The sequence below is a fragment of the Erigeron canadensis genome, chromosome 7 (genome assembly GCF_010389155.1).
Source record: "Erigeron canadensis isolate Cc75 chromosome 7, C_canadensis_v1, whole genome shotgun sequence".
Taxonomy (NCBI): Eukaryota; Viridiplantae; Streptophyta; class Magnoliopsida; order Asterales; family Asteraceae; genus Erigeron; species Erigeron canadensis.
In genome coordinates, this window is record NC_057767.1 from 23,242,132 (window position 1) to 23,263,555 (window position 21,424).

At 32.4% G+C, this 21,424-nt stretch overlaps 2 protein-coding genes across 3 annotated transcripts; one reads left to right on the forward strand and one right to left on the reverse strand.

The window, feature by feature from the left end:
- Positions 1 to 167: 167 nt before the first annotated feature.
- On the reverse strand, positions 168 to 7,062 carry LOC122606879 (O-fucosyltransferase 7-like). 2 transcript variants are annotated; one of them, XM_043779761.1, is made up of 12 exons: positions 6,717 to 7,062; positions 5,685 to 5,771; positions 4,848 to 4,947; positions 4,697 to 4,764; positions 4,066 to 4,154; positions 3,803 to 3,983; positions 2,971 to 3,099; positions 2,401 to 2,534; positions 2,098 to 2,311; positions 1,642 to 1,826; positions 1,268 to 1,363; positions 168 to 703 (listed from the first exon to the last, which is right to left on the reverse strand). In XM_043779761.1, exons 1-12 carry the CDS (start codon positions 6,873 to 6,875, stop codon positions 544 to 546), a joined length of 1,602 nt encoding a protein of 533 aa, XP_043635696.1. In that variant the 5' UTR covers positions 6,876 to 7,062; the 3' UTR covers positions 168 to 543. The 2 variants fall into 2 exon arrangements, with proteins under 2 accessions (XP_043635696.1, XP_043635697.1); XM_043779762.1 differs by lacking the exon at positions 6,717 to 7,062 and having other exon boundaries at positions 4,848 to 4,956; positions 5,685 to 5,756.
- A 10,023-nt stretch (positions 7,063 to 17,085) lies between these two features.
- Positions 17,086 to 19,482, forward strand: LOC122607787 (F-box/LRR-repeat protein 25-like). The gene is made up of 2 exons (XM_043780835.1): positions 17,086 to 18,201; positions 19,122 to 19,482. Exons 1-2 carry the CDS (start codon positions 17,185 to 17,187, stop codon positions 19,263 to 19,265), a joined length of 1,161 nt encoding a protein of 386 aa, XP_043636770.1. The 5' UTR covers positions 17,086 to 17,184; the 3' UTR covers positions 19,266 to 19,482.
- The last annotated feature ends 1,942 nt before the right edge of the window (positions 19,483 to 21,424 follow it).

Consider the following 21,424-nt stretch of genomic DNA (forward strand, 5'->3'; position numbering starts at 1 on the left):
GCAGCAGTAGACAACCACACGAATTGTAATCCACTTATGGACTATTTAGACTTTACTTTGCGGAAAACCTGAAAAGATATCTATTGGTTTCTGTAACAAATTTAATGGATCAAGATCTGAAGATGACAACTTAACCAAAAGATACAAGTAACTAAAAAACTCATGGATTTTTAAAGAAAATCGTGTATATTAGCTTCCAAGTTCCAACCATACCACTTCGGTTGGTAATCATCAATACTATGTTTCAGACAGATACCTATATGTTTTAATAGAATATATAGGATACAATGATGTAATACCTAACTGAACTTTCTACTTCTCTATATTATTAATTTCAATAACAAGCTCCATGAATGGAGTGAATACAGGGATGCTTCTAAAACTTCTCAAAAATCTCATCTTCTCTCATTACCTTCACCATCTTTTACCTAATTTGTATCTACTATCCCAAGGATATACAAAGCCCCTCAATACTCCAAAGGACAGGTGCCTTTCATCATCTTCCACAAGCTTCAAAATGGATATCAAAGAAGATGGTTAAGTCTATTTGATGACAAGGGAGGAGCTATTTTCATTATATGGTGATTCCTTTTGACATAGGCAATCGGGCAATGGATTTACGTAGAATGCTTCCTCTGAACGGAACCTATCCGTTCCTTTTGTTCCTGTGATGGGGCCTTTTCTCCTCCGGGGTGAGCCTTGCCTGCAATAACCACACCAATCATGGTAAAAATGACATAAAATATAGCAGTGGCAAAAAGGGGGTTGGGTTAACAGGTCAAAACAGGAACTATTAATCCATGCAAAGACAAATTTGTGTTTGATTCAGAACACGTATCTGTCCAAATTTTTCATCATTTTGGTTTTTGTGACATAATGCTAGATCTGATTTTTCAATGTTCAAGAAATAATGCTATTTCAATAACAATCTAGCTTTGTAACTACAAAGATTCTATGATGTTTTGACCTAAAATATGCTTTTAGTGACTTTTGACCATCTCAACCTGGTTAATTCTTTGTAATGTGGAAATGAAGTAAGTTTAGGTATTTACTAACGAGCAGAGAATTGCTGTTTACTCGAGGATTATTGTGAGAAGAGAAATGCTGTTTACTCGAAAGGGATATCGTGAAAAAGACTTTGTAACTTGTAAGGGATGACAATTGGTGGTCTTTTACCGCTTATTGAGCACATACATTTGTGCCTAAAACCCATTTATGAATCACATCATGCAACAATGATTATAAGAATTGGAGACAAAGAATTTACCGTCTTTTGTGGATCTCAATTATCCGTCTTGAAAGATTCTTCCCTTCTTTCATTGTACCATTAGCAATCTTGTCAAAAAAACGAACAAGGAGTTTCCTGATAAACAGAAGGCAGGAAGTTAATATAAGAGATAACAAAATACTGTATATCTGGGAATAGATGGGTCACAAGTCAAATGTCAAAAGTACTCCTTGAAAATAACAAGATAAGGGCATCTTCTGAATCAAATCCAATGTTGTCAAACATTTATGATTATGAGATATCGACTTTTTTAACCCCGTTACTGACTTTTCATTACATATTACCAAACTTGCAAAAATGATAACAATAAAAACTGCAGCTTGCAAGAATTTTGCTCAAACAAGACCACTTGCCTGTCAGGAGAAATAGTTTTCCTATGTCCCAAGAACCGACGATGACCTTCAACAGCCCTTGCCATGTTTCCAGAATAAGAGGGAATGAAAATGTCACTTTCCACTGATACAATGTAATCTAAAGCAGCCATTTGAGACGCATGGTTGATGAATGGATCCAGCTCCTCAACTGTTGCCAATTTTTCCTTCAAAAATAAACACAATTTGAATAGTTAGACTTAGTAACAGAAGGACTTGTAGATGTCATTATAGGTCTCGTTTACTGAGAAATGCTTATTTGTTAAGAGATTAAATGGAAAACGGAAAGACTAACAATGATTAAGAGTTATTTAAACAGAGAAGTAAAAAAAAATCTTATCTTTTTTAAATTTCAAGGTTCAATTTTCTATCAAGAATTTTACCATTGAATAAACAAAAAGTGAACAAAGGATGACAAATACTTCATGGAATACACACCTTTCTCATTAACAGGGGGAAGCGATATGTTAGCTCAGCCATTCGAGAATCACCCCCATATATTTCTCCAGCTGCAATATATATAGGAGTTGTTGGTGGAAATCCAAGAGCCCTGAGAAACATTCCTACTTCTTTTGGAGTCAATGGACAATACCCCTTTGCTCTTTGTTCTATCGAATCAATGTCTTTAACTTTCCAATACGTTGTATTTTCTCTGTAAAATAAATTAATGTCAAAATATAATACAAAAGATTCAAAATATATCATGTCGGGCATTCACTTGTAATGATATATATATTGTACCTAATAGCCGTGAGTTCATTAGCTTCTTCAATGGATAAATCGTGCGTGCACCCACTAAAAGCAAGCATATCCTTTTCGTATCTTAAATGCAACGCGATGTAAGGTCCATAAGACCTCATCCGGTCCACCAATAACTATATAATAAGAAATATATGACTTAATATACTAAATTGAACCGAAAAATAAATTTTTTTAATATAACTAGAGGTGGCAATTTCAACCCAGTAACACATTAATGGGTTACGTTATATTTTCAAGGAGTCAAGCGGGTGACTTAAAAAAATATAAACTAGAAAGAAATTGGTCAAATGGGTGAAAGGTCAACCAACTTGTAATGTTAATTTACAATATCTCATAAATCATCTTGTTCAATAAACAAAGTACTTCGTTATTTAATGATATGGTTTTCTAATCACATTAAACTCGCCAACAGTTCATAAAGGATTTGTATTTTTGGATAAAAAAGTGTTACAGGTCGACCTAACAAGGCTATCTATAGATTACTCATTTTGACCCATCACAGAATTTGACGACTTTGCCACCTCTAGACACAATATTTATTTATTTTACTTTTCCCATTGCTTCTATACGTGGGGAGAATCGGAGAGCTTCATAACATGCACGGCAACGCAATTTCTGAATATCTGGAGGAAGGTTGTTATTTGCTAGCCTGGAATCAGATTTTGCAGCCCGAATAACCTAAAGAGAGAGATTAAAAGATTAATAATTGGTTGTCATACATTGTTTTTTTAATCACAAAACAATATTAAGTTCATAATATGAGCAATAATGAGCTTCATAACTGAAATCAGTGGTTTTTCTACATCTTAATGAGTCACTTACTTTCCAAATCTACGGTACTTGGCTTTTTACTCCAAACAAACCATGATTCTTGCAAGGAAAGACAAAAAAACACTATATTTTGCAATAATTAGCACTTTTCAACAAACAATGTCAACTACCATGACTTTTTCCCTTCTAGATTTCCACAGTTCCTCATTAGATCTCTGAATCAAGTAAAATAGTATACATTTTCTTAGAAAATTCTGATACAGAGCAACATAATTTAGTTGCGTACAAGGAACTTACAAAATTCTCATTTAAAATCACAGACTTTTCAAAATCGATTATTTCTGGTAAGTATGACACTATGACCAAAAAACATCGCTTGCCAAAGTCGAATGGTATTTCTACAAACTTTAAAGACTTCTGATAACTTAAATAATGATTTCTACTAGATTAGAAATCATGATACTTCTTGCGGCCTGCCATTCTTTTTCATTTTTGCATGAATAGGTTGGTCCTTTGTTTTCCATAAAAGAAAAAAAGCAAAATGGTTGCAATTTGCAATAAAAAACAGAAAGATTCGATAAAACAGATTAGATCAATTGAATAGGTATACCTGATAATCCTCCCACAAGCTGGCTATCTCTTGCTCATAGTAATCAATACCAGACCAGCTTCTAAAATACTTAACCGCTCTTGTGGCAGTCAGTAATTCTATTGGAAGTTTTTTAACTATTTTTACGTCATTAGCCAATGAAGAAATGAAATAATCTTCATCGAACACATCAGAGAAATTGCTGCATTTATTTCAAAAGAAATAAGACTCGTTCAAAGCATATAACTTAAACTTAATTATTTTATAACATTGAGAAACAGTACCTGGTATCTTGCCAAAATGAACGTTTATCAAGCTCTGGAACTACAAGAGTAGCATTTATAATCCGCGCAACAGCTACCATATCACATATCTGCACAAGAAATAACACTACAATAATTTAACAATTTTGAACTGATAGGCCCTTAAAAAGCAGTAGAGCACTAACTAAACGACATTTCATCAATGGAAAGGTTCAAGCTGTTCATTTTCGCGCCAATACCGACAAAGAGTAACGTAAATGAGAAACTCTGATCAAAACTTACTTGGCTTGGTAGCAGACAGACTAATAAAACATTATTTCTATCTATCGTATAAATATCTATCATATCCTGTCTCCAGTTGTTTATTTTATCTACTTACTATAAATGGTTAATGCTTTATGTATGTATACAAAAACTATATAATTACAACAAATAGTCATTTCTTTCTAGACTGAACAACTAAGGAGGTCGTATGCATTAAATATACTACACTTTGAGAAACATTAAAGCCATCCAGGCACTTAACATTACACATAAACTGGAAACCTAATCTGACCCATTCATAAGTAACTGGGTAATAACTGTCTATCCATCGTATATATAATTGCTTAGTGCATATCTAAAGCTTGAAGACGCAATAAGAAAAACGTACCCCAGCACGCATTTGATTGAGCCCACCATTTGTATGAACAAGTAAGTAACCTCGGGTTTCTTCCGGAACTGAGTTCATAAACCGAAGAACAATGAGAAAAACACCTTATCTTATATCCAATTCAAACAAAGCAAAATCACGAGTTCCTGACCTATATACGAAGAACTGGGTTCAACACAAGGGGCAAAGTCACGATTTGGTGGATGCTTCCACAACTTGTTGAAATCCAATGAGCCGTTGGCACCCGACAACTGTCAAGTCTAAAGGAGTGAAAACATGAAAGATGCATGACTACTTCTGAATCAATAAAAATAGAAACTTTTATAGTTATATGTGAGATGAACTAAAAAAACCATCATATTTAGCAGACAATTGCAACAAACTATCATGTCTTAAAAAACCTTAAAAATATTACACTTCACACGAATAAGCCATTCTGGCCAAAAGTAGTTCCAAAAGTGAACAAATTACAATACATAGCAACACTTACTTTATCTGTAAATTGGCCATGAACTACAATATCGTTACTGAGAACATCCCTCATTTGAACACTATTATAAGGCGATCCACCTTTTACACGAAACTTACAACATTTTTTTATCAATTTACCAAATAAATCAACTTTGAAAAGTAGAGTGATTTCAGTAACAATAGTTTAAGTCCAACAACCAGATTAGAGATGAAGTAAAAGTAAAACGTTGTCTGTTAGAACTTGCCTTTCCGAATTTTCCCTTTCTTGAAGTGATTTTTTTCTTTTTTGTGACTTGTATGAAACAAAAAATCAAGTAGATTAAGGTCAAATAAGTCATTATCTACTCTCAAATAAGTCATTATCTACTATCTAACATTTTACAAATAAAAAATTTAAAAGCAAATTTCTTGAGATAAATTTGTTAAATGATAATTGAAAGATTAGTTGGGTTGAGAATTAGAAATGAGTAATTATGCTAATGAGGAAGTAGAAGTAAGCTGAGTGAATCAAAATAACCTTGAGAGCAGGAAGAGGAGCTTTTGACAAATTAGGTCGAGTCCAGCTTCGCTCTTTGCTCAGCTTCTGATATTGAATTTCATGTTGCTACACATTTAATTACATGAGATTAGTGACATTCTCATCAAACAGAGCACACTTGATACTAAATCTATCATCCTCTGTTCAAAATCCAAGCACAATCCACAAGTACATAAGAAACTGCACTTTTCTTACCTAATTTTAGGCTGCTACAAATATCATAAATCGACTACTGACATTCTAAATTCGATATTTTGAAGAAAACCCCACTAAAGGTCATCAACAAATAAACCAAAAAAAGACAAACCACCCAAGATTCGTAAAATTAAATTTCGAATAATACACAAAAAATATAGAATCATATACAAGATTTTAAGAAGCTGGATGAGATCATACCTAACCCAAAACCTCTAAAGCCCCGATTGGATTTACAAAAGCTTTCGAGATAAATTTAAATAAAACCTGCATATATATTTGTAGGCGGCAATAAACAGGGAAACGGAGAGGGACTACCCAGGAATAGTCGACCATTTGGCTCTAATGTACACCGCCTGGCGGGTATATTGGTTAGCAACTACTTATCCAAATTAACCTTTTTTTGTGATCAAACTTTAAAAAAGTACTTTGTTTAAAAAAAAGAACACAGTGTTAACATCAATAAAAATACACCAAAAAAAATTATATATTTCCCAAAAAAGAAAAGCACAATAAAAAATTTCCCAAAAAATCATAAACTTTAAAAAAATTCTTGGTTTTAAGAAAAGGTCAAACAATCACATTCCAACAATACTATCTAGTTAACATCAATAAAAATACACCAAAAAAAATTATATATTTGACTATTTGTATTCAAGAAAACTAAGACCCTAGTTACACCCATCAATAATCAACACTTAATAATCTATTAGATAGTTATTGTTAATATAAACATGAAAGTACTAACTATCACTAAAAGAGCTCTACTTAGTAAATTCTTTGTAAAAAATTCCAATAAAAAAAAAAAGATGATACCTTTGGAAGCTTATAAGGATCAGGAAGCATAGAAAGTTGAGAAGGAGGGAAAAAAAGATGCAAATGAGCAGAAAATAAAGCCACCAATGAAATTAATGCTATTCCACATGTTAACACTCTTCTCATGAATCCTAACTTCCTCCATCTCTTTTTCTGCATTTCTTGACTTTTTTCTTTTTATTATTTAATAAAAAAAATTTTCTTTTTTTTTTTGTTGAAATCAATGACAAACCAAGACCCGGTTTTGTCGATCAAGATCTTCAAAGGAATGATTTTTCGAGATGGGTTTTTGATTTTATATTGTTTAGATATGTGTGTAATGTATATGTTGGTGAATTTGTAATGTTTTTTTGGGTCTTTTTGAGTGAAGATTTGGTTAGTTTTTGAGCAAGGAATTTTTATGCATTTATTGTGAGAACATGATGGGCTGATTTAATTAATTTAATTAATGTGATTAGGATAGAAAAAAATCGGTGGGATTTTGGGTTGTTGCTGAATAATTTAATTTAGTTTTAATTTTATTAAGTTTTCTTATTATAAGTTGTTGAATAATCTAATTTAGTTTTAACTTAATTCCCGCGCAATGCGGCGTCAGGTCAGTGCCGACGGGTGATGGTGGCATTACCGGTGTGGTTATTAATGTAAAGGTAGTTAATATAAAAAGATACTATAGTTAAATGAAAATGGACACTTGTGAAATATGGAATGTGTGTGAAAATATTGATTTTATGTAAGAATCTTTTAGTCATATCAAATGCTTAAAGTTTATTGAAAAAGTTGCTAAAAATTGCTTCGATTGATCGGGATTGGATCAATTTATTTTATTTGTATAAAATATATATCATTTAGTTAAACGAACTTAATTATGAAAATCATAAAAAGTTGTATAGAGTATAAACTAATCAGAATTATGAGAAGGAAAACAAGCATATTGAAAAAATTCATCCTTATAGCCATAGGATCGACTTTCACAATCCTGGGGTTGCTTTTTGCAGTCCTCGGTTGACCCTCACAACCTTCCGGTTGATTTTCGCAGCCCCATATTGACCTTCGCAACTTTTTTAGCTATCTTTATATTATTGAAAGATTTATTACGTAAAAGTTCCCCGATAAACTTTTCATATAACAACCAGAACAAATGAGTACGAGTAATATGACTAGCTACCACATTAGATAATATTGAAAAATGTTCCTTTAAGTTCTTAACTTTTAAATTACCCCGGTGAACTATTCATATAACAACCACATACAACCATGTAAGTTAGTTTTCTTAACTTAAAATTCTTTTAAGTTTCTAACATATTTGTTACTAGTATTTAAACCACAAACGAATGAAGGGATTCCTTGTTCGTTTTACTCATACTGATCACTTATTTCCAGGTTGTCTGAAACGAACAAGGAATCCATTCATTCGTTTCAGACAATCTGGGAATAAGTAATCGGTAAGAGTATACGAAATAAAAGTTTCTATAAATATAAAATAGAAATACTTAATAATTAATGGGATATAAGTAAACTAATAAATAAAAGCTCTCTTCGTGCTTTTTTTTTCTCACTCATCTTCCTTTCTCTCTTTAGATCTAGATCTGAGATTGAGAGCCTGAGATTTTGAGATCAAGATCAAGAGCCTGAGATTGAAACTTTGGTTTTGACTTGGCCTTCAGGAGTTTTTTCAAGATTAAAGCTCTAGGTTGGAGTTTTATCTTGAAGCGGCTTAGTAGTTAACATTGTAATATCAATAAAGCCTAAGCTTATGAACATAGGTTACCTTATTTCTATACTTTTGTTAATCAAACCCTAACTCAATGTGGTCATCCCCAATCAAAGAATCTCAATAAATTTCGTATCTGTGTCACTTATGATGATCAGTTTGAATCCCATGTCCACAATTGGATTCATTTCGCTATTAGTAGTAATGTCCAAAAACTCGACTTATATTTAGATACCAGAGATTACTTAGGTTACTTTCAATTGGAAGATGACACGTTTTCCATCAACTCCCATTTTATCCATCTCATTTTAAAAGGCTGCATATTTGATCCTAGTAGGTGCATTGCTTGGAATAACCTTACCCATTTAACTATAATAAATGGCAAACTAGACCAAGATTTGATGGCAAATATTCTATCCGGGTGTCAGTAATAAATGGCAAACTAGACCAAGATTTGATGGCAAACTAGAACTCAAGTTATGATTATTTGAAGTCAGTAAGGTCAAATATGTTTTTGTCAGTAAGAACAACAATAATATCAGTTTTTAAAACGAACATAAGTCACATTTGAGGGATAATTCACATGTTGACCACTAAAGATAAGTTGTAGATGTATGGGTCTTCTAAAATTGGCCACTGATATCATGTAAAAAGATTAAGTAGAACTTGAGTCATGCTTGTTTGAAGTTAGCCTAGTTGAATATGAAAAAGGCGATTTTGTTATCAAAGTGAATTTGGACTTATGATAAAGATATAATGGATTCATGTTTTGTAAATCAAACCAAGATTAAATATGAGATTATAAATATGGGTTTGGCGCTGAAATGCTATTAATTGTGGCTGGATGGACTAGTATGGGATTGATAATCTTTTATGTACTTGTGATTTATTGCTAGGTTGAAAGCATATGTATTGTCTTCATGCAATCGTCTTAATTGTTGATTTGTGGTCACGAAAGAGGTGAGTATTCTTCCATACATTTATATATGCGTCGGGTTGATTACCATATCATGGCGGATTCCATATTTCCATGTGTGGTAATTGATTTGGCGTTAAGCATAAGTAGGGGCTATATGATATGTATGAGATATGGATTGAGTTGATATAGGGCTTAAGAATCCTGAGTTATTGATATGATAAGTATGAGATATTGATTGAGTTGATATGGGGCCTAAGAATCCCGAGTTATTGATATGATATGTATAAGATATTGATTGAGTTGATATGGGGTGACACGTCCCACGGTGTATCAATATACCAAAATATATTGTATACAGAACAGCTGTAGAGGGGGGGTGAATACAACTTTATTGGATCTTTACAAATTTTAGCTTATATATTAATAATGTAAATAACATGAATCAATGAAACAGTAAAGCCAGTAAGATAAAGCAACATTCTTCAACACAGATTGTAATTTTCAAAGTCATAAAATCTATATAAAGAATTACAAGGTTGTTGCAGAAACAGTATAGCCTACAAATATCTAAACAACCCAGATGAAATGACAAATTACCATAAAAAGTTTCTACTCAAGAGAATCATCCCAAGCTGATCTCATGCAGACTAAGGTGTATATAAGAACAATGAAAACTTATGTGAGATTGATTCTCATGAATGCCACATACATATGCAATGAAGGAATGAGACTTTTATAGGCGAATGCCCTTCTTCTCTTGGTGTCCAATTCAGCCACGTATAAATCTTCTATTGGTTAACAAAGAGAATATTTAATCGTGCCTATTCATAGTACTTGTGGTCCCCAATAACTGTCACCACATTCTTTTTCGACCAATAAGAATATGGACATGCATATATAATCGAAACCATCAACATGGATCCTAGGATCCTTCCTAGTCACGTCATTTGTCCTTATCTTTAATCCAGGTTGTATCTTCACTTGATTGTCAGACACAGATTGAGCCATTTGTCAAAACTCAATCTGCCTGAGTATTTCCAAGCTAACTGCTAATTCCAAGCTGACTTCCACTATCAGCTTGGTCTTCTATTTTCAATCTTGCTCTTCAACTTGGATTGAATGCTATTTATATTGTTGTTGCATCTTGAATAATACTTGCTTCCATAAGATATTAGAGTACAAAACATGAAGTGTGATCTGGGCCAGAAACAAAGTGTGAGTTATGTCAGCTTAGTCTGACCCAGACCAGATTACAAGAAATCAAAAGATTTCTAAGTGTTTAACTATCAGATTTGTCATCATCAAATTTACAATGGGACCTAAGAATCCCGAGTTATGTTTTTTTCAACTAAGTTGTTGATAATCTCAAAACGTCTCTTCCTTTTTATTCATTATTTTAAAGATATCCATTTAAATCACTTATAATAAATACTTGAAATTTTTATAATACTCTTAATGAACTTAATTTTCAATGTCTCCTATTAACTCTTAAATAACTACCACTATCTATTTTTACATCAATTAGTTTTATATTAATAACCATATCCCCACCGCTGCTGCCACCGCTGCATAGTGCGAGTATATGACTAGTGATTATAGCAAAGTGTAACCCATTAGTTATATTTTATTTCTTAATTTTATATTTTAATTTTCTTAAAAATGCTAAATACAACATAAAAATTCGTAAACAACGAACATAAAAAAAAGTGTACCTTCGATATCAAAACTTACCCATTAACTATAAGTGTATAATTATTTTATATACGACAACTATATGCTTAATATATACGAGTAAGTGCAAATATCGTTTGTGTGGTTTGTTAATTTTTCATTTTTCATTCCCTTATTAACTTTTTGGCCAAAATCATCCATGTGGTTTGCACTCTGTCCCTATTTCTATTAAGCTCCCCATGTACAAGTCACGTGAGGGGCATTTTCGTCGTTTCACTTGAATTTTTTCCCACTTCTTTAAAATCACCCTTGTGGCTTGTTGTTTTTGCAAATTTCTTGTTGTTAATTTTTTTTCTTTAATTTCTAGATTTTTTTAAATTTAGACATTTAATCAAACACATTGTCTGCATAACCCTTTATTTATGTACATATACAGTTGAATTTTTTTTCTTCAGACAAAGTATTAAAAGTATCTTTTATTAACCATACGTCATGATATTTTGTTTGTCCTTCAACATCAATCTGTTTAATTATTAGGTATATTCAGTGTCGATGAGAATTTGAAATTTGGTGCTAACAAGTCTCTTTATTTGATAAAGTGAACCCTTTATGGAAATAAAAGATTCTCTGTCTCACTCAAGTAAATTGGTTTCAAGAGCATTCCGCCACTTTTTGGCGACTTTCACTTTCAACCCACCGATGCAAATAATGTGTTTTTAATTAAATGTCTAAATTAAAAAAAGTTGTTTGAACTAAAAATAATAATTCAACAACAGAGGTGCAAATTGCTAAAATAACAAACCATAGGGGTAACTTTGAAGAAGAGGGAAGAAATGAAGTGAAATGACAAAAATGCCTCTCACATGACTTGTACATGGGGGTATTTAATAGAAGTTGGGACGGAGTGCAAACCAGAAAGATGATATTGACCAAAACGTTAACGAAGAGATGAATATTGTAAAACTGAAAAACCACAAGGACCACATTTGTACTTAACCCTAATCTATATTTAGCAACTCAACATACTCTTTATACCATTTTTCGTAAGATTATTGGTTAAACTAGAGGGATACCCGCGCGTTGCAGTGACACCTGTTAAAAAAGAAAGACGGTTAAATGTGGGGGTATCATGAACAAAAAACAATGGACTGTATTGAATAGAAATACACGTGACACGGCTAATAATTTTAATCGAATATAGAAATTAAACTGAGATCTTGTCTTTTACATCAACTAACCCTTATCAAACCAGCGTTATAAAGATTAAAATAAAATTGAAAAAAAAAAACTACTTTCAATCTACATGACTATACATAGTGAACAACCTGCAAATATCAACATACCACAATATCCATTACTTAAACGCACAAACATCTCTATTCCAAAATATGAATGATAGATATGTAGATGCATAAGATTTTTCTAAGGGTATTTTAGGAAGTTCAAGAAAAAAGTGTCTGGAAAAGTGTAAATTATAAGAGTAAAATAGGGAATTTAAAGGTAGAGTGTTTAATTTGGGAAGGGGGTAGTTTGTTTATAGGGAAAATGATCCGTACTGCAGACTTTACCTAAGCTTAGGTACTGCTACATTAAAAAAAGTTACGTATTAAACCTTTGAATTTAATAAACATACATAACCCCTCCTGAATTTTACATAAACTCCCCCTGAATTTTACATAATCACCTCCTGCTTTACCTAAGATAGGTACTGCATGCTTTACCTAACCTTTTTTCTTGTTTATATATGGAGTATAGAAGATAGTTAAAAAAAAAAAAAAAAAAAAGATATTTTACTGTTTTGACCACTCAAAAAACCCATGGGGTGCACAGGGTTTATCAGTTCAGTACCCTACAAACCCACCATTCTAACATCTGGGCATATTTCCCCTGTTGATTCCTTGGAAGTTAAAGAAGAAAATCAACCTCCAAAATGTATCAAACCACAAGAACCATTGGACCCAGAAGAAGAAAAAGCAGATAGATTAAGCTCATTACTAGATCATTTGATTATCGATGAAATCCTCTCTCGTTTAGACTCCACAACTTAGTTGGTCAGTATGTATTGAAAGGCAACTCGTTTTTCATTAATTCCCATTTTACCCATCTCAGTTTAGAAGGCTGCATATTTAATCCCGCCGGGTGCGTTGCTTGGAATAACCTTATCCATTTAACTATAATAAATGGGAAATTAGACCAAGATTTGATTGCAAATATTTTATTGGACACTTTGAGACTGGTCGGACTGTTATGGTTATTCACGGGTCGATATTGATTCCAAGAGTGTTAAGAACTTGGAGTTCAATGGATACAAATGTCAAGATGATGAATATCTCGACGCAGTTGTTATCAATGCTCCGTATATTACATCATTAACAATTAAGGGTAATTTGTTGTTAAGGAGGTGGGGTCATGATGAGATGTTGACACGTAAAAAGGAGAAGGAAGAGATGCTTTTAAGGTTTATACTGTATCTTATCAATGTCAAAGAGCTCAAAATTGGGGAATCCTGTTTGTCGGTAAATCCTTGTTTTCTTTCTGCAATGTATGTTTTTGTAAAGTTTATTGGTCAGTAGTTAATAGTTATGATGGCACTTAACTTGTTTCATGTATACTTGATTAAAGCCTAATAATACATTTCAACTTTATGGATTAAAAAAATTGGTTGCTGGCTACTTTGAACAAATATTAGAATAAGAAAATTAACTACTTCAAGCAAGAGATAATTCACACTAATCTCAATAATCAGCTGATTTCATTTTCTTTGTTGATACTTGTTGTAGACTTGTAGCTTTGTACAGTGTTGGGTTCTTGGGGTTGCAATTTGCAAAGAATGTTTATATTTATGGTTTGGTGTCAGTCCTTTGGGTCATATTTTGATTGTGTAGCTTGCAGAAACTTAATGAAGACCCTTTTTGTTGCCCTTATGTAATTTTTTTTCTTGATATTATTACTGGTTTTCTAAAAGGATGTAAATAATTCTTGATTTCCTGTATACTCGGTTCTTGTAGTTGGGTCCAAGCATGTGTGGTAATGTTGTATATTTACGTTCAGCCTACTAGGAAAACTGTATGGCTTCGTGCAAGGCGTCGATGTATGGAGTATGAATGTCTTGGTTTCTTCTTTTGTTCTTTGGCATCTATATAGATTTAGAGTATGGATGTCTTTGTATTATTCTTAATTAGTTCAAGTTATTCGAAATGCCTTTTCACATGCCTTTTTAAATAAGAGAAACTGCTACATTGATACTTGTCACATGCCTTTTCAAATCTTTTTATTTGACCATATATAATCAGAAAATGACACATATAGAATAGTTCTACCAAAAGACTTGGAACCGGATAATCAGTATCGTTGCACACTTGCACACATCCAATCTTTATTCCTTTTGCCGACAACTCGAACTTTAGTTAAATCATCACTCATCAGCAAAGGGTATGCTCATTGCAGAAGGGTCTGTGATTAAGGAGCCTTAGCATTCCTTGTTACAAACACAAGTGTTAGCCTTCCGTCTCTTTCTTTTGGGGGTGTTTTTATTCTTCGTAAGGGTGTGATTGCATGTTTCATTATGGTTTTCCCTGATAAAACGTTTAATTCATTCAGGCATTCAACATATTCTGATAGGCATGCCAGTCACATCGACGATTCGAACCCAACACTACTGATCCCAGAGTCAGCTGCAGGCCCAGAACAGAATGAACAAAATTGGGTTAATCTAGTCTAATGGAAGAGTGCAAGAGTTGCAGACTACAGTCAAGTGATACTAAGCTGCAAGTTGCTGTTGAAGTCTTTTTCCACATTCTGCAGGCCCAGAAGATTTAACAATTTCTTACAAATCTTCTTAGCTTATATACACCTATTAACTATAGGTGCTAAATCTTTAGTCAATGGTTCTCATGTTCAATAATCAGGTCTTGATATCTTATCCGACATTTGTTTGTCAAGTATCAATTCTTTTGCTTCACAAGGGTGTTAGATCAATTTTCCTCTTCTTTCTATTTTTATTCAGTTCTCTTATTTATTCATCAGTTTTATTTATTGTATTTTATTAGTTTAGTATAGCTTATAGATAATTTAGTATAACTTATAATAGATTTATTAATATAATATAAGGATTAGTTTCCTGGAATGTAACTATGTTTGACCGAATGTCTATAGTAGGAAAAAACTAAAGTTATGTGTATTGTATGTAAGCTACTTGAAAAAATGCTTATTGTATGTAAGAAAACATACGTGGCAACCATATACAGGTGCCACTTGTTAGATTTTAATTGGTTGAAACGAAATTCTTACATACAATAAACATTATTTCAAAGTTGTTTACATACAATACACACAACTTTAGTTATTTCCTATTATAGACATTCGTTCAAAGTTTCTTACATTCGAGGAAACTAATCCCTATAATATGACTTATACTTTCATAAATTCAATTATTAAAAATAATAATGGCATTGCTTTTCTACAACCTCTCTACCTTTGATAGGGGTAAGGTTGTGTGCATCTCTACTTCTCTTATACACCGTCGAAGACATTGTTGAAACCTAAAACTCGTGAAAGACAGACATTGGGTTTTAATTTTTTTTTTTTTGTCATCATGGCATATTGGCATTTTGCATGATTGTGTATTTTTGTCATGGTATTGCGTAGATACCTAGTTTATATACATTCATAGTCACATGTTTAATATTTCTAGGTTTATATTTGATAACGACATAAAGGCTCTTTAACACAAACCTGATTAAATAACGCATATTGAATCTTTTAATATTTACGAATAATTAAATTTCTGGGGAAAAAAAAAATTAATTACAACTTAAAATAATTATTTTTATTTAACAAAGCAATTACTTTGAAATTTTTAGACTAAGTATTCATTGAATTTGTGAACTAATTTCATTTTTGTATGACCCTTCTAGGACGGTACTAGACTCATTTTTGTATGACCTTCAGACAAAGTATTCATTGAATTTGTGAACTCATTTTTGTATAACAAATCAATTACTTTGAAATTTTCAGACCTACTAGTAGTACCCTTAAGTTAGTTGATTTAGGGGCTTTAGTACTCTATATTATACAGAGTGCAGTATAATACTCTAGACTTGGAAGGTTTCGTAATACCCTAGACTCATTAATTAATTTATTTTATAAATTATTAGTTTATTATATAATGTAAAAATATATTTGACAAACTATAAGTAATATATTAACTTTAACAAGATTATAAACTAATTAAAATGCAGAATTTAAAACAATAGACTTTAAAATATATTATAAATAGACTTTAAAATTGTATTACTATTTAAAAATTTATAATAATCTAGTTATTAAATAGTGCGGTAATTTCATAACAATAAAACGCTCATATATAACTCAATAGTTATGTTTATAAATAACTCTTTTTTTGTTTTCAATTTTTATCATTTTGTTAGTAACATTGAAATAAATAAATGATTATAACCATCTGATTAATCAAGTTATAAATATTTAACCCAGCACAATAACATATTTCATATTTATTTCAAATCATGATATAAATATTCACTTTCAAAATGATCTCTAATCATATCTAACAACATAAATTAAATTAGTGATAACATATGTTTACAAAGATTAATTAGTGAGGTTAAAGTACTAGCTGATCTTATTAACCAAGTGTAGAGTGCCCGTAATATATTGCACCTTAAATTAAGAGAAATGATAAATTATTTCAAACTAATAATTTAAAAATCTTTGATACTACCGTTATGAAATCAGGGTGCAAGATTTAGAAAGAGATTTAATAGATATCATACATCACTTTGTTAGAATAATTTTTGGGAAAAAACCAATATGTTGCTAGAATCATGAAAGAAGAATGCTCCTCTTCACAAACTCCTCTATGAAAATCACATATTTGAATATAATATCTCTTCTCTGAAAATTATGGTGAAAACATGCTGCTAAAAGTATACTAGTTAAATCCATAATTTTTAGGCTAAATTTTATTAAGATTATGTTCCTTGGAAAAAAAATCTTATATTTATCATTTTCCTAAAATTAGAAAACGGTAGCATTAGTGAACCAACTTTGAGATACTAAAAGATATTTTGTCCATCTTTATGTATCCATTTCATTTCATTTTGGCATGTTTCTGGGTTTATGACTAGTCGAGTATCCTAACCTCTGCCATGGAAGTTTTAGAAGAAGAAAATCAACCTCCAAAGCGGGTCAAAACCCACGAACCATTGGACCCAGAAGAAGAAAAAGAAGATAGAATAAGCTCATTACCAGATTTGATTCTCGATGAAATCCTTTCTCGTCTAGACTCCACAAAATACGCAATCAGAACAGGTACTCTTTCGAAACGATGGCAACATCTTTGGCTTTCAGCATCTAGTCTATCTTTTGCAGATCATCATATGATGAAGTACTCCCCTTCAGATTATACCCATATTTTTATAAACAACAGAACATTATCTGATTTCTACAAGTGTGTTGATGAAACCCTAACTCAGTGTCATCATCCCCAGTTTAAGAATCTCAATAAATTCTGTGTCCGTGCCGATTACGATAATCGGTTTGAATCCCATGTCGACAATTGGATTAATTTCGCTACTAGTAGTAATGTCCAAAAACTTGACTTGTTTTTAGATACGGGAAATGAAGTAGCTCTATATGTATTGGAAGATGACTCGTTTTTCATCAACTCCCATTTTACCCATCTCGTTTTAAAAGGATGTATATTATATTATCCTAGTGGGCGCATTGCTTGGAAAAACCTTACGCATTTAACTATAATGAATAGCATATTAAACCAAGATTTGATGGATAATATTCTATCCGGGAGTCCTTTATTGGACACTTTGGCGTTGTTCGATTGTTATGGTTATTCATGGCTCGATATAACTTCCAAGACTCTTAAGAACTTGGAGTTCTATGGATACTTTTGTCAAGAGGATGAGAATCTTGACCATATAATTAACATCAATGCTCCTTATATCACATCGTTATCCATCAAGGGTACTTTGTTGTTATGGAAGATTTTGTTACGAGATGTGTCTTCTTTAGTCAAAGCTGAATTGGATTATATCAAGATGGGTCATGATGAGACGACACCTAAAGAAGAGAAAGAAGAGATGCTTATGAGGTTTATACTACGCCTTCACCATGTCAAAGAGCTCAAAATTGGGAGATGGTGTTATCCGGTAAATCCTTGTTCTCATTCTACGATATGTGTATATGTAACTATTAGTCATCAGTAGTTACTATGGCACTTAACTTGTTTCATGTATTCTTGATAAAAATTTGGTTGTTGGATGTGCGAATATTGCTACTTTGACGAAATATTTATATGATAATTAACTACTTAAAGCAAGAGGTAGTCTACGCTTTTCTAAAGAATCAGTTTCTTTAAAAAAAATTTGCTACATCATTAGAATGACTTATTGCAACCCCCAAAACTGATCATTGTGATTTCATGTTAAACTAATCGGCTCTAAGAATTTCTATATAGAGTCAGGGGACAGAGCCATGCTTATGTGAGTGAGGTCAACTGATCCCACTTAAAAGTGTCCACCCTTATTATTTGTATAATGTCTGTTCCCAGTCCTTTGGGCCATGTTTTGATTGTGTAGCTTGCAGAAGCTTAATTGATACTATTTTTTTTGCTCTTATGTAATTTTGTTCTTGATATTAATCCTAGATTTTTGAAAGGATGTAAACAATTATTGATTTCCTATATCTTGTGTTTTTATAGTTGTGTCCAATCAAGTGTTGTATATGTATGTTAACTCTACTATGAAAACTGTATGGCTTTGTGCAAGGCGTCCATGTATAGAGTATGAGTATGAATGTCTTTGTTTCTTCTTTGTTTGTTCTTTGGTATCTACATAGATTTAGAGTATGACCTGGTTCCATGTATAGAGTATTAATGTGTAAATAGTTTAATTATTAGATATAGAAAAAAAAAGGTTGTGTCAACCTAACCTTTCTGAAAGTGAAGCGGAACCCATTCTAGCATGTTCCCCAACCCGGCAATCTTGTCATTACTTTTTTAATTCATATAGGCATCATACAGTTTTGATCTCTGCTCTTAAATGTTCTCATTGATATATTTCATTGGCAGACTTTCCGTCGTTTGGAAGCCAAAGGTCTCATTTTTCCATCCAACTTGAAGGTTGTAAAACTTTCTTATCATGTTTATGACAGTGATGATTCGACAGAGCTAGATGATTCCTCTGATAACGACTCATCTGTTGGTGACTCGTAGAAATGTGTTAGTGGCTCGATTGAAAACATAGATTTTGGAGAAACTAATGCTTGATGATTGGTCCAGAGGATGAGGTTAATGGATTAATAGCAATTCGAACTTTTTTCTAAACTAGACATGGGACTTTGAATTCTGGTTAATTCCTAGGGCAGTATATTTAGCAGATTTCAAACTATGTAGTTGTTTGATAGTTATGTTATGTTCTTTGTTTGTGTCATTTTTTTATTAGCTTTTCGTTATCAGATTACACTTCCATGACCTGATATTGCCTTCACTTCTGCTGCTATCCACTCCACTATTTTTCTTTACTACTGATTTTGTTTCAGTAATATTTTTGAAAATTGGGAAGGCCGCCACTGACTTTAGTGGTTTAGAATAATGAGTTTTGATGATGGTAAAAATAAACAAGGAATTACAAACAGACTTTGTGCAGGTGAGTCTCTTCTGGATCCACTTAATACTCTCAGATGCAGGTAACACAAAGTTGTTTATTCTAACATAAACTACCTGAAACTCCTTTACTTTTAAAGTAGAATATGTCAATATCAATTGGCAACATGTTGAATGTTATGGTCATCTCAATGGTTGTGACCTCCTAGTTGGCCATATCTAAAATCTTAAATTTTGTTTTTATAAAATGGGAAACTAGACGAAGAATTGATTGCAGGTATGTTATCCGGGAGTCCTTTATTGGATACTTTGCTCTTGTTATGTTGCTACTTGCTACGGCTATAAGTCGCTTGATATCACTTCCAAGAGTGTTAAGAGCCGGGTATTTTCCAGATACAACCCTAAAGAAGATCGTCTTGACGATCTTATTCAGACCAATGCTCTTTATATTCATCCATGACGATTCAAGATAATTTGCGTTTTTCACAGCTTTTGTTGCTTGATGTGTCTTCTTTAGTCAAAGCTAACTTTAGTTATAAACATTATGGGCATTATGAAACGACACCTGAAGAGGAAGGAGAAGAGATGCTCAATAGCTTTACACTAAACCTTTGCCATGTCAAAGAGCTTCAAGTTGGGATTACCTGCTATTCGGTACAAGTTTGTTTTCTTTCTGCAACATGTTTTTTTGTAAAGATTTATTGAGCATGCTTGATTAAAGTGAAATAATATACCGCTAAGTGAAGGATTGTTTCTTGAAGCATGAGATAATTTACGCTCATCTGAATAATCATTTTCCTTACAGTAACTTGCCACATGCTTTTCTGATTGTTTCAATCCAGTACAGAAAATCAAAAGCAAAACCACTTATTGTAACACTTTCGATTTCATGTCAAAATTATCGACTCCTAAGAATAGCTATATAGAGTAACAGTTATGTGAGTTGTATCTGCCCTGAGGCCCCCAACCCGACTAAAAGGTTTCCATCTTTTATTTTCATTATTGATTATACGGGGTGGGTCGATGGGTATCCAATTGTGGTACCGGGGCTAGGGTTCCCCCCATTACCCTTTTTTTTTCTTTTGTAGCTAAGTAGGGTGTTGGGTTCTTGAGTTTGCAAAGAATGTACATATACTTTTTGTTGTCAGTCTTTTGGCCTTGTTTTGTTTCGATGGAGCCCCGTTTTATTGCTCTAATGTGACATTGTTTTTGATATTGTTAGTTTGTTACTGGCTTTCTAAAGAATGCATATAATCATTGATTTTATATAATCTGTCCTTATTGTTGTGTTCAATTAAGGGGCGTATGTATATTTTAATCCTGCTAGAAAACTGTCAGGCGCCATCCATGTATAAAGTATGAATATTGAATGTATATATTTGTTCTTAAGCGTCTCTTCTGTTTAAAGATTTATGAGTAGATTATTATTTTGAATACAATTAATATGTTAAGTTTTTAGTAACAAATGTGGTAAATAGTTTAAAGAAAAATAGAATGTGTATCAAACTAACTCATTCTGAAATATGACCAGGTTCAACTAGAACTCATTTTAGCATCTTACCCAACCCGTCCATCTTGCCACCTCTAGTGTTCATCCATTAGGCATCATACAGTTTCTATTTTTGCTATGTTTTATTCTCCAAAATCTCAGTGATATTTCTCATTGAAAGGCTCTCTCTCGTTTGGAAGCTAAAGGTTTCATTTATCCGAACTTAAAGGTTCTAGATGTTACTTCAACCTTATACTCTGATATTGATTAGGTGCAGCGT

Coding starts and splice junctions, on each gene's coding strand:
- LOC122606879 (XM_043779761.1), bottom strand. CDS start 6,875: ATGCAGAAAAAGAGATGGAGGAAGTTAGGATTCATGAGAAGAGTGTTA. Junction 4,155..4,696: donor TCAATCAAATGCGTGCTGGG/GTACGTTTTTCT, acceptor TTTCTTGTGCAG/ATATGTGATATGGTAGCTGT. Junction 1,364..1,641: donor AAAACTATTTCTCCTGACAG/GCAAGTGGTCTT, acceptor TCTGTTTATCAG/GAAACTCCTTGTTCGTTTTT.
- LOC122607787 (XM_043780835.1), top strand. CDS start 17,185: ATGGAAGTTTTAGAAGAAGAAAATCAACCTCCAAAGCGGGTCAAAACC. Junction 18,202..19,121: donor TTGGGAGATGGTGTTATCCG/GTAAATCCTTGT, acceptor TTTCATTGGCAG/ACTTTCCGTCGTTTGGAAGC.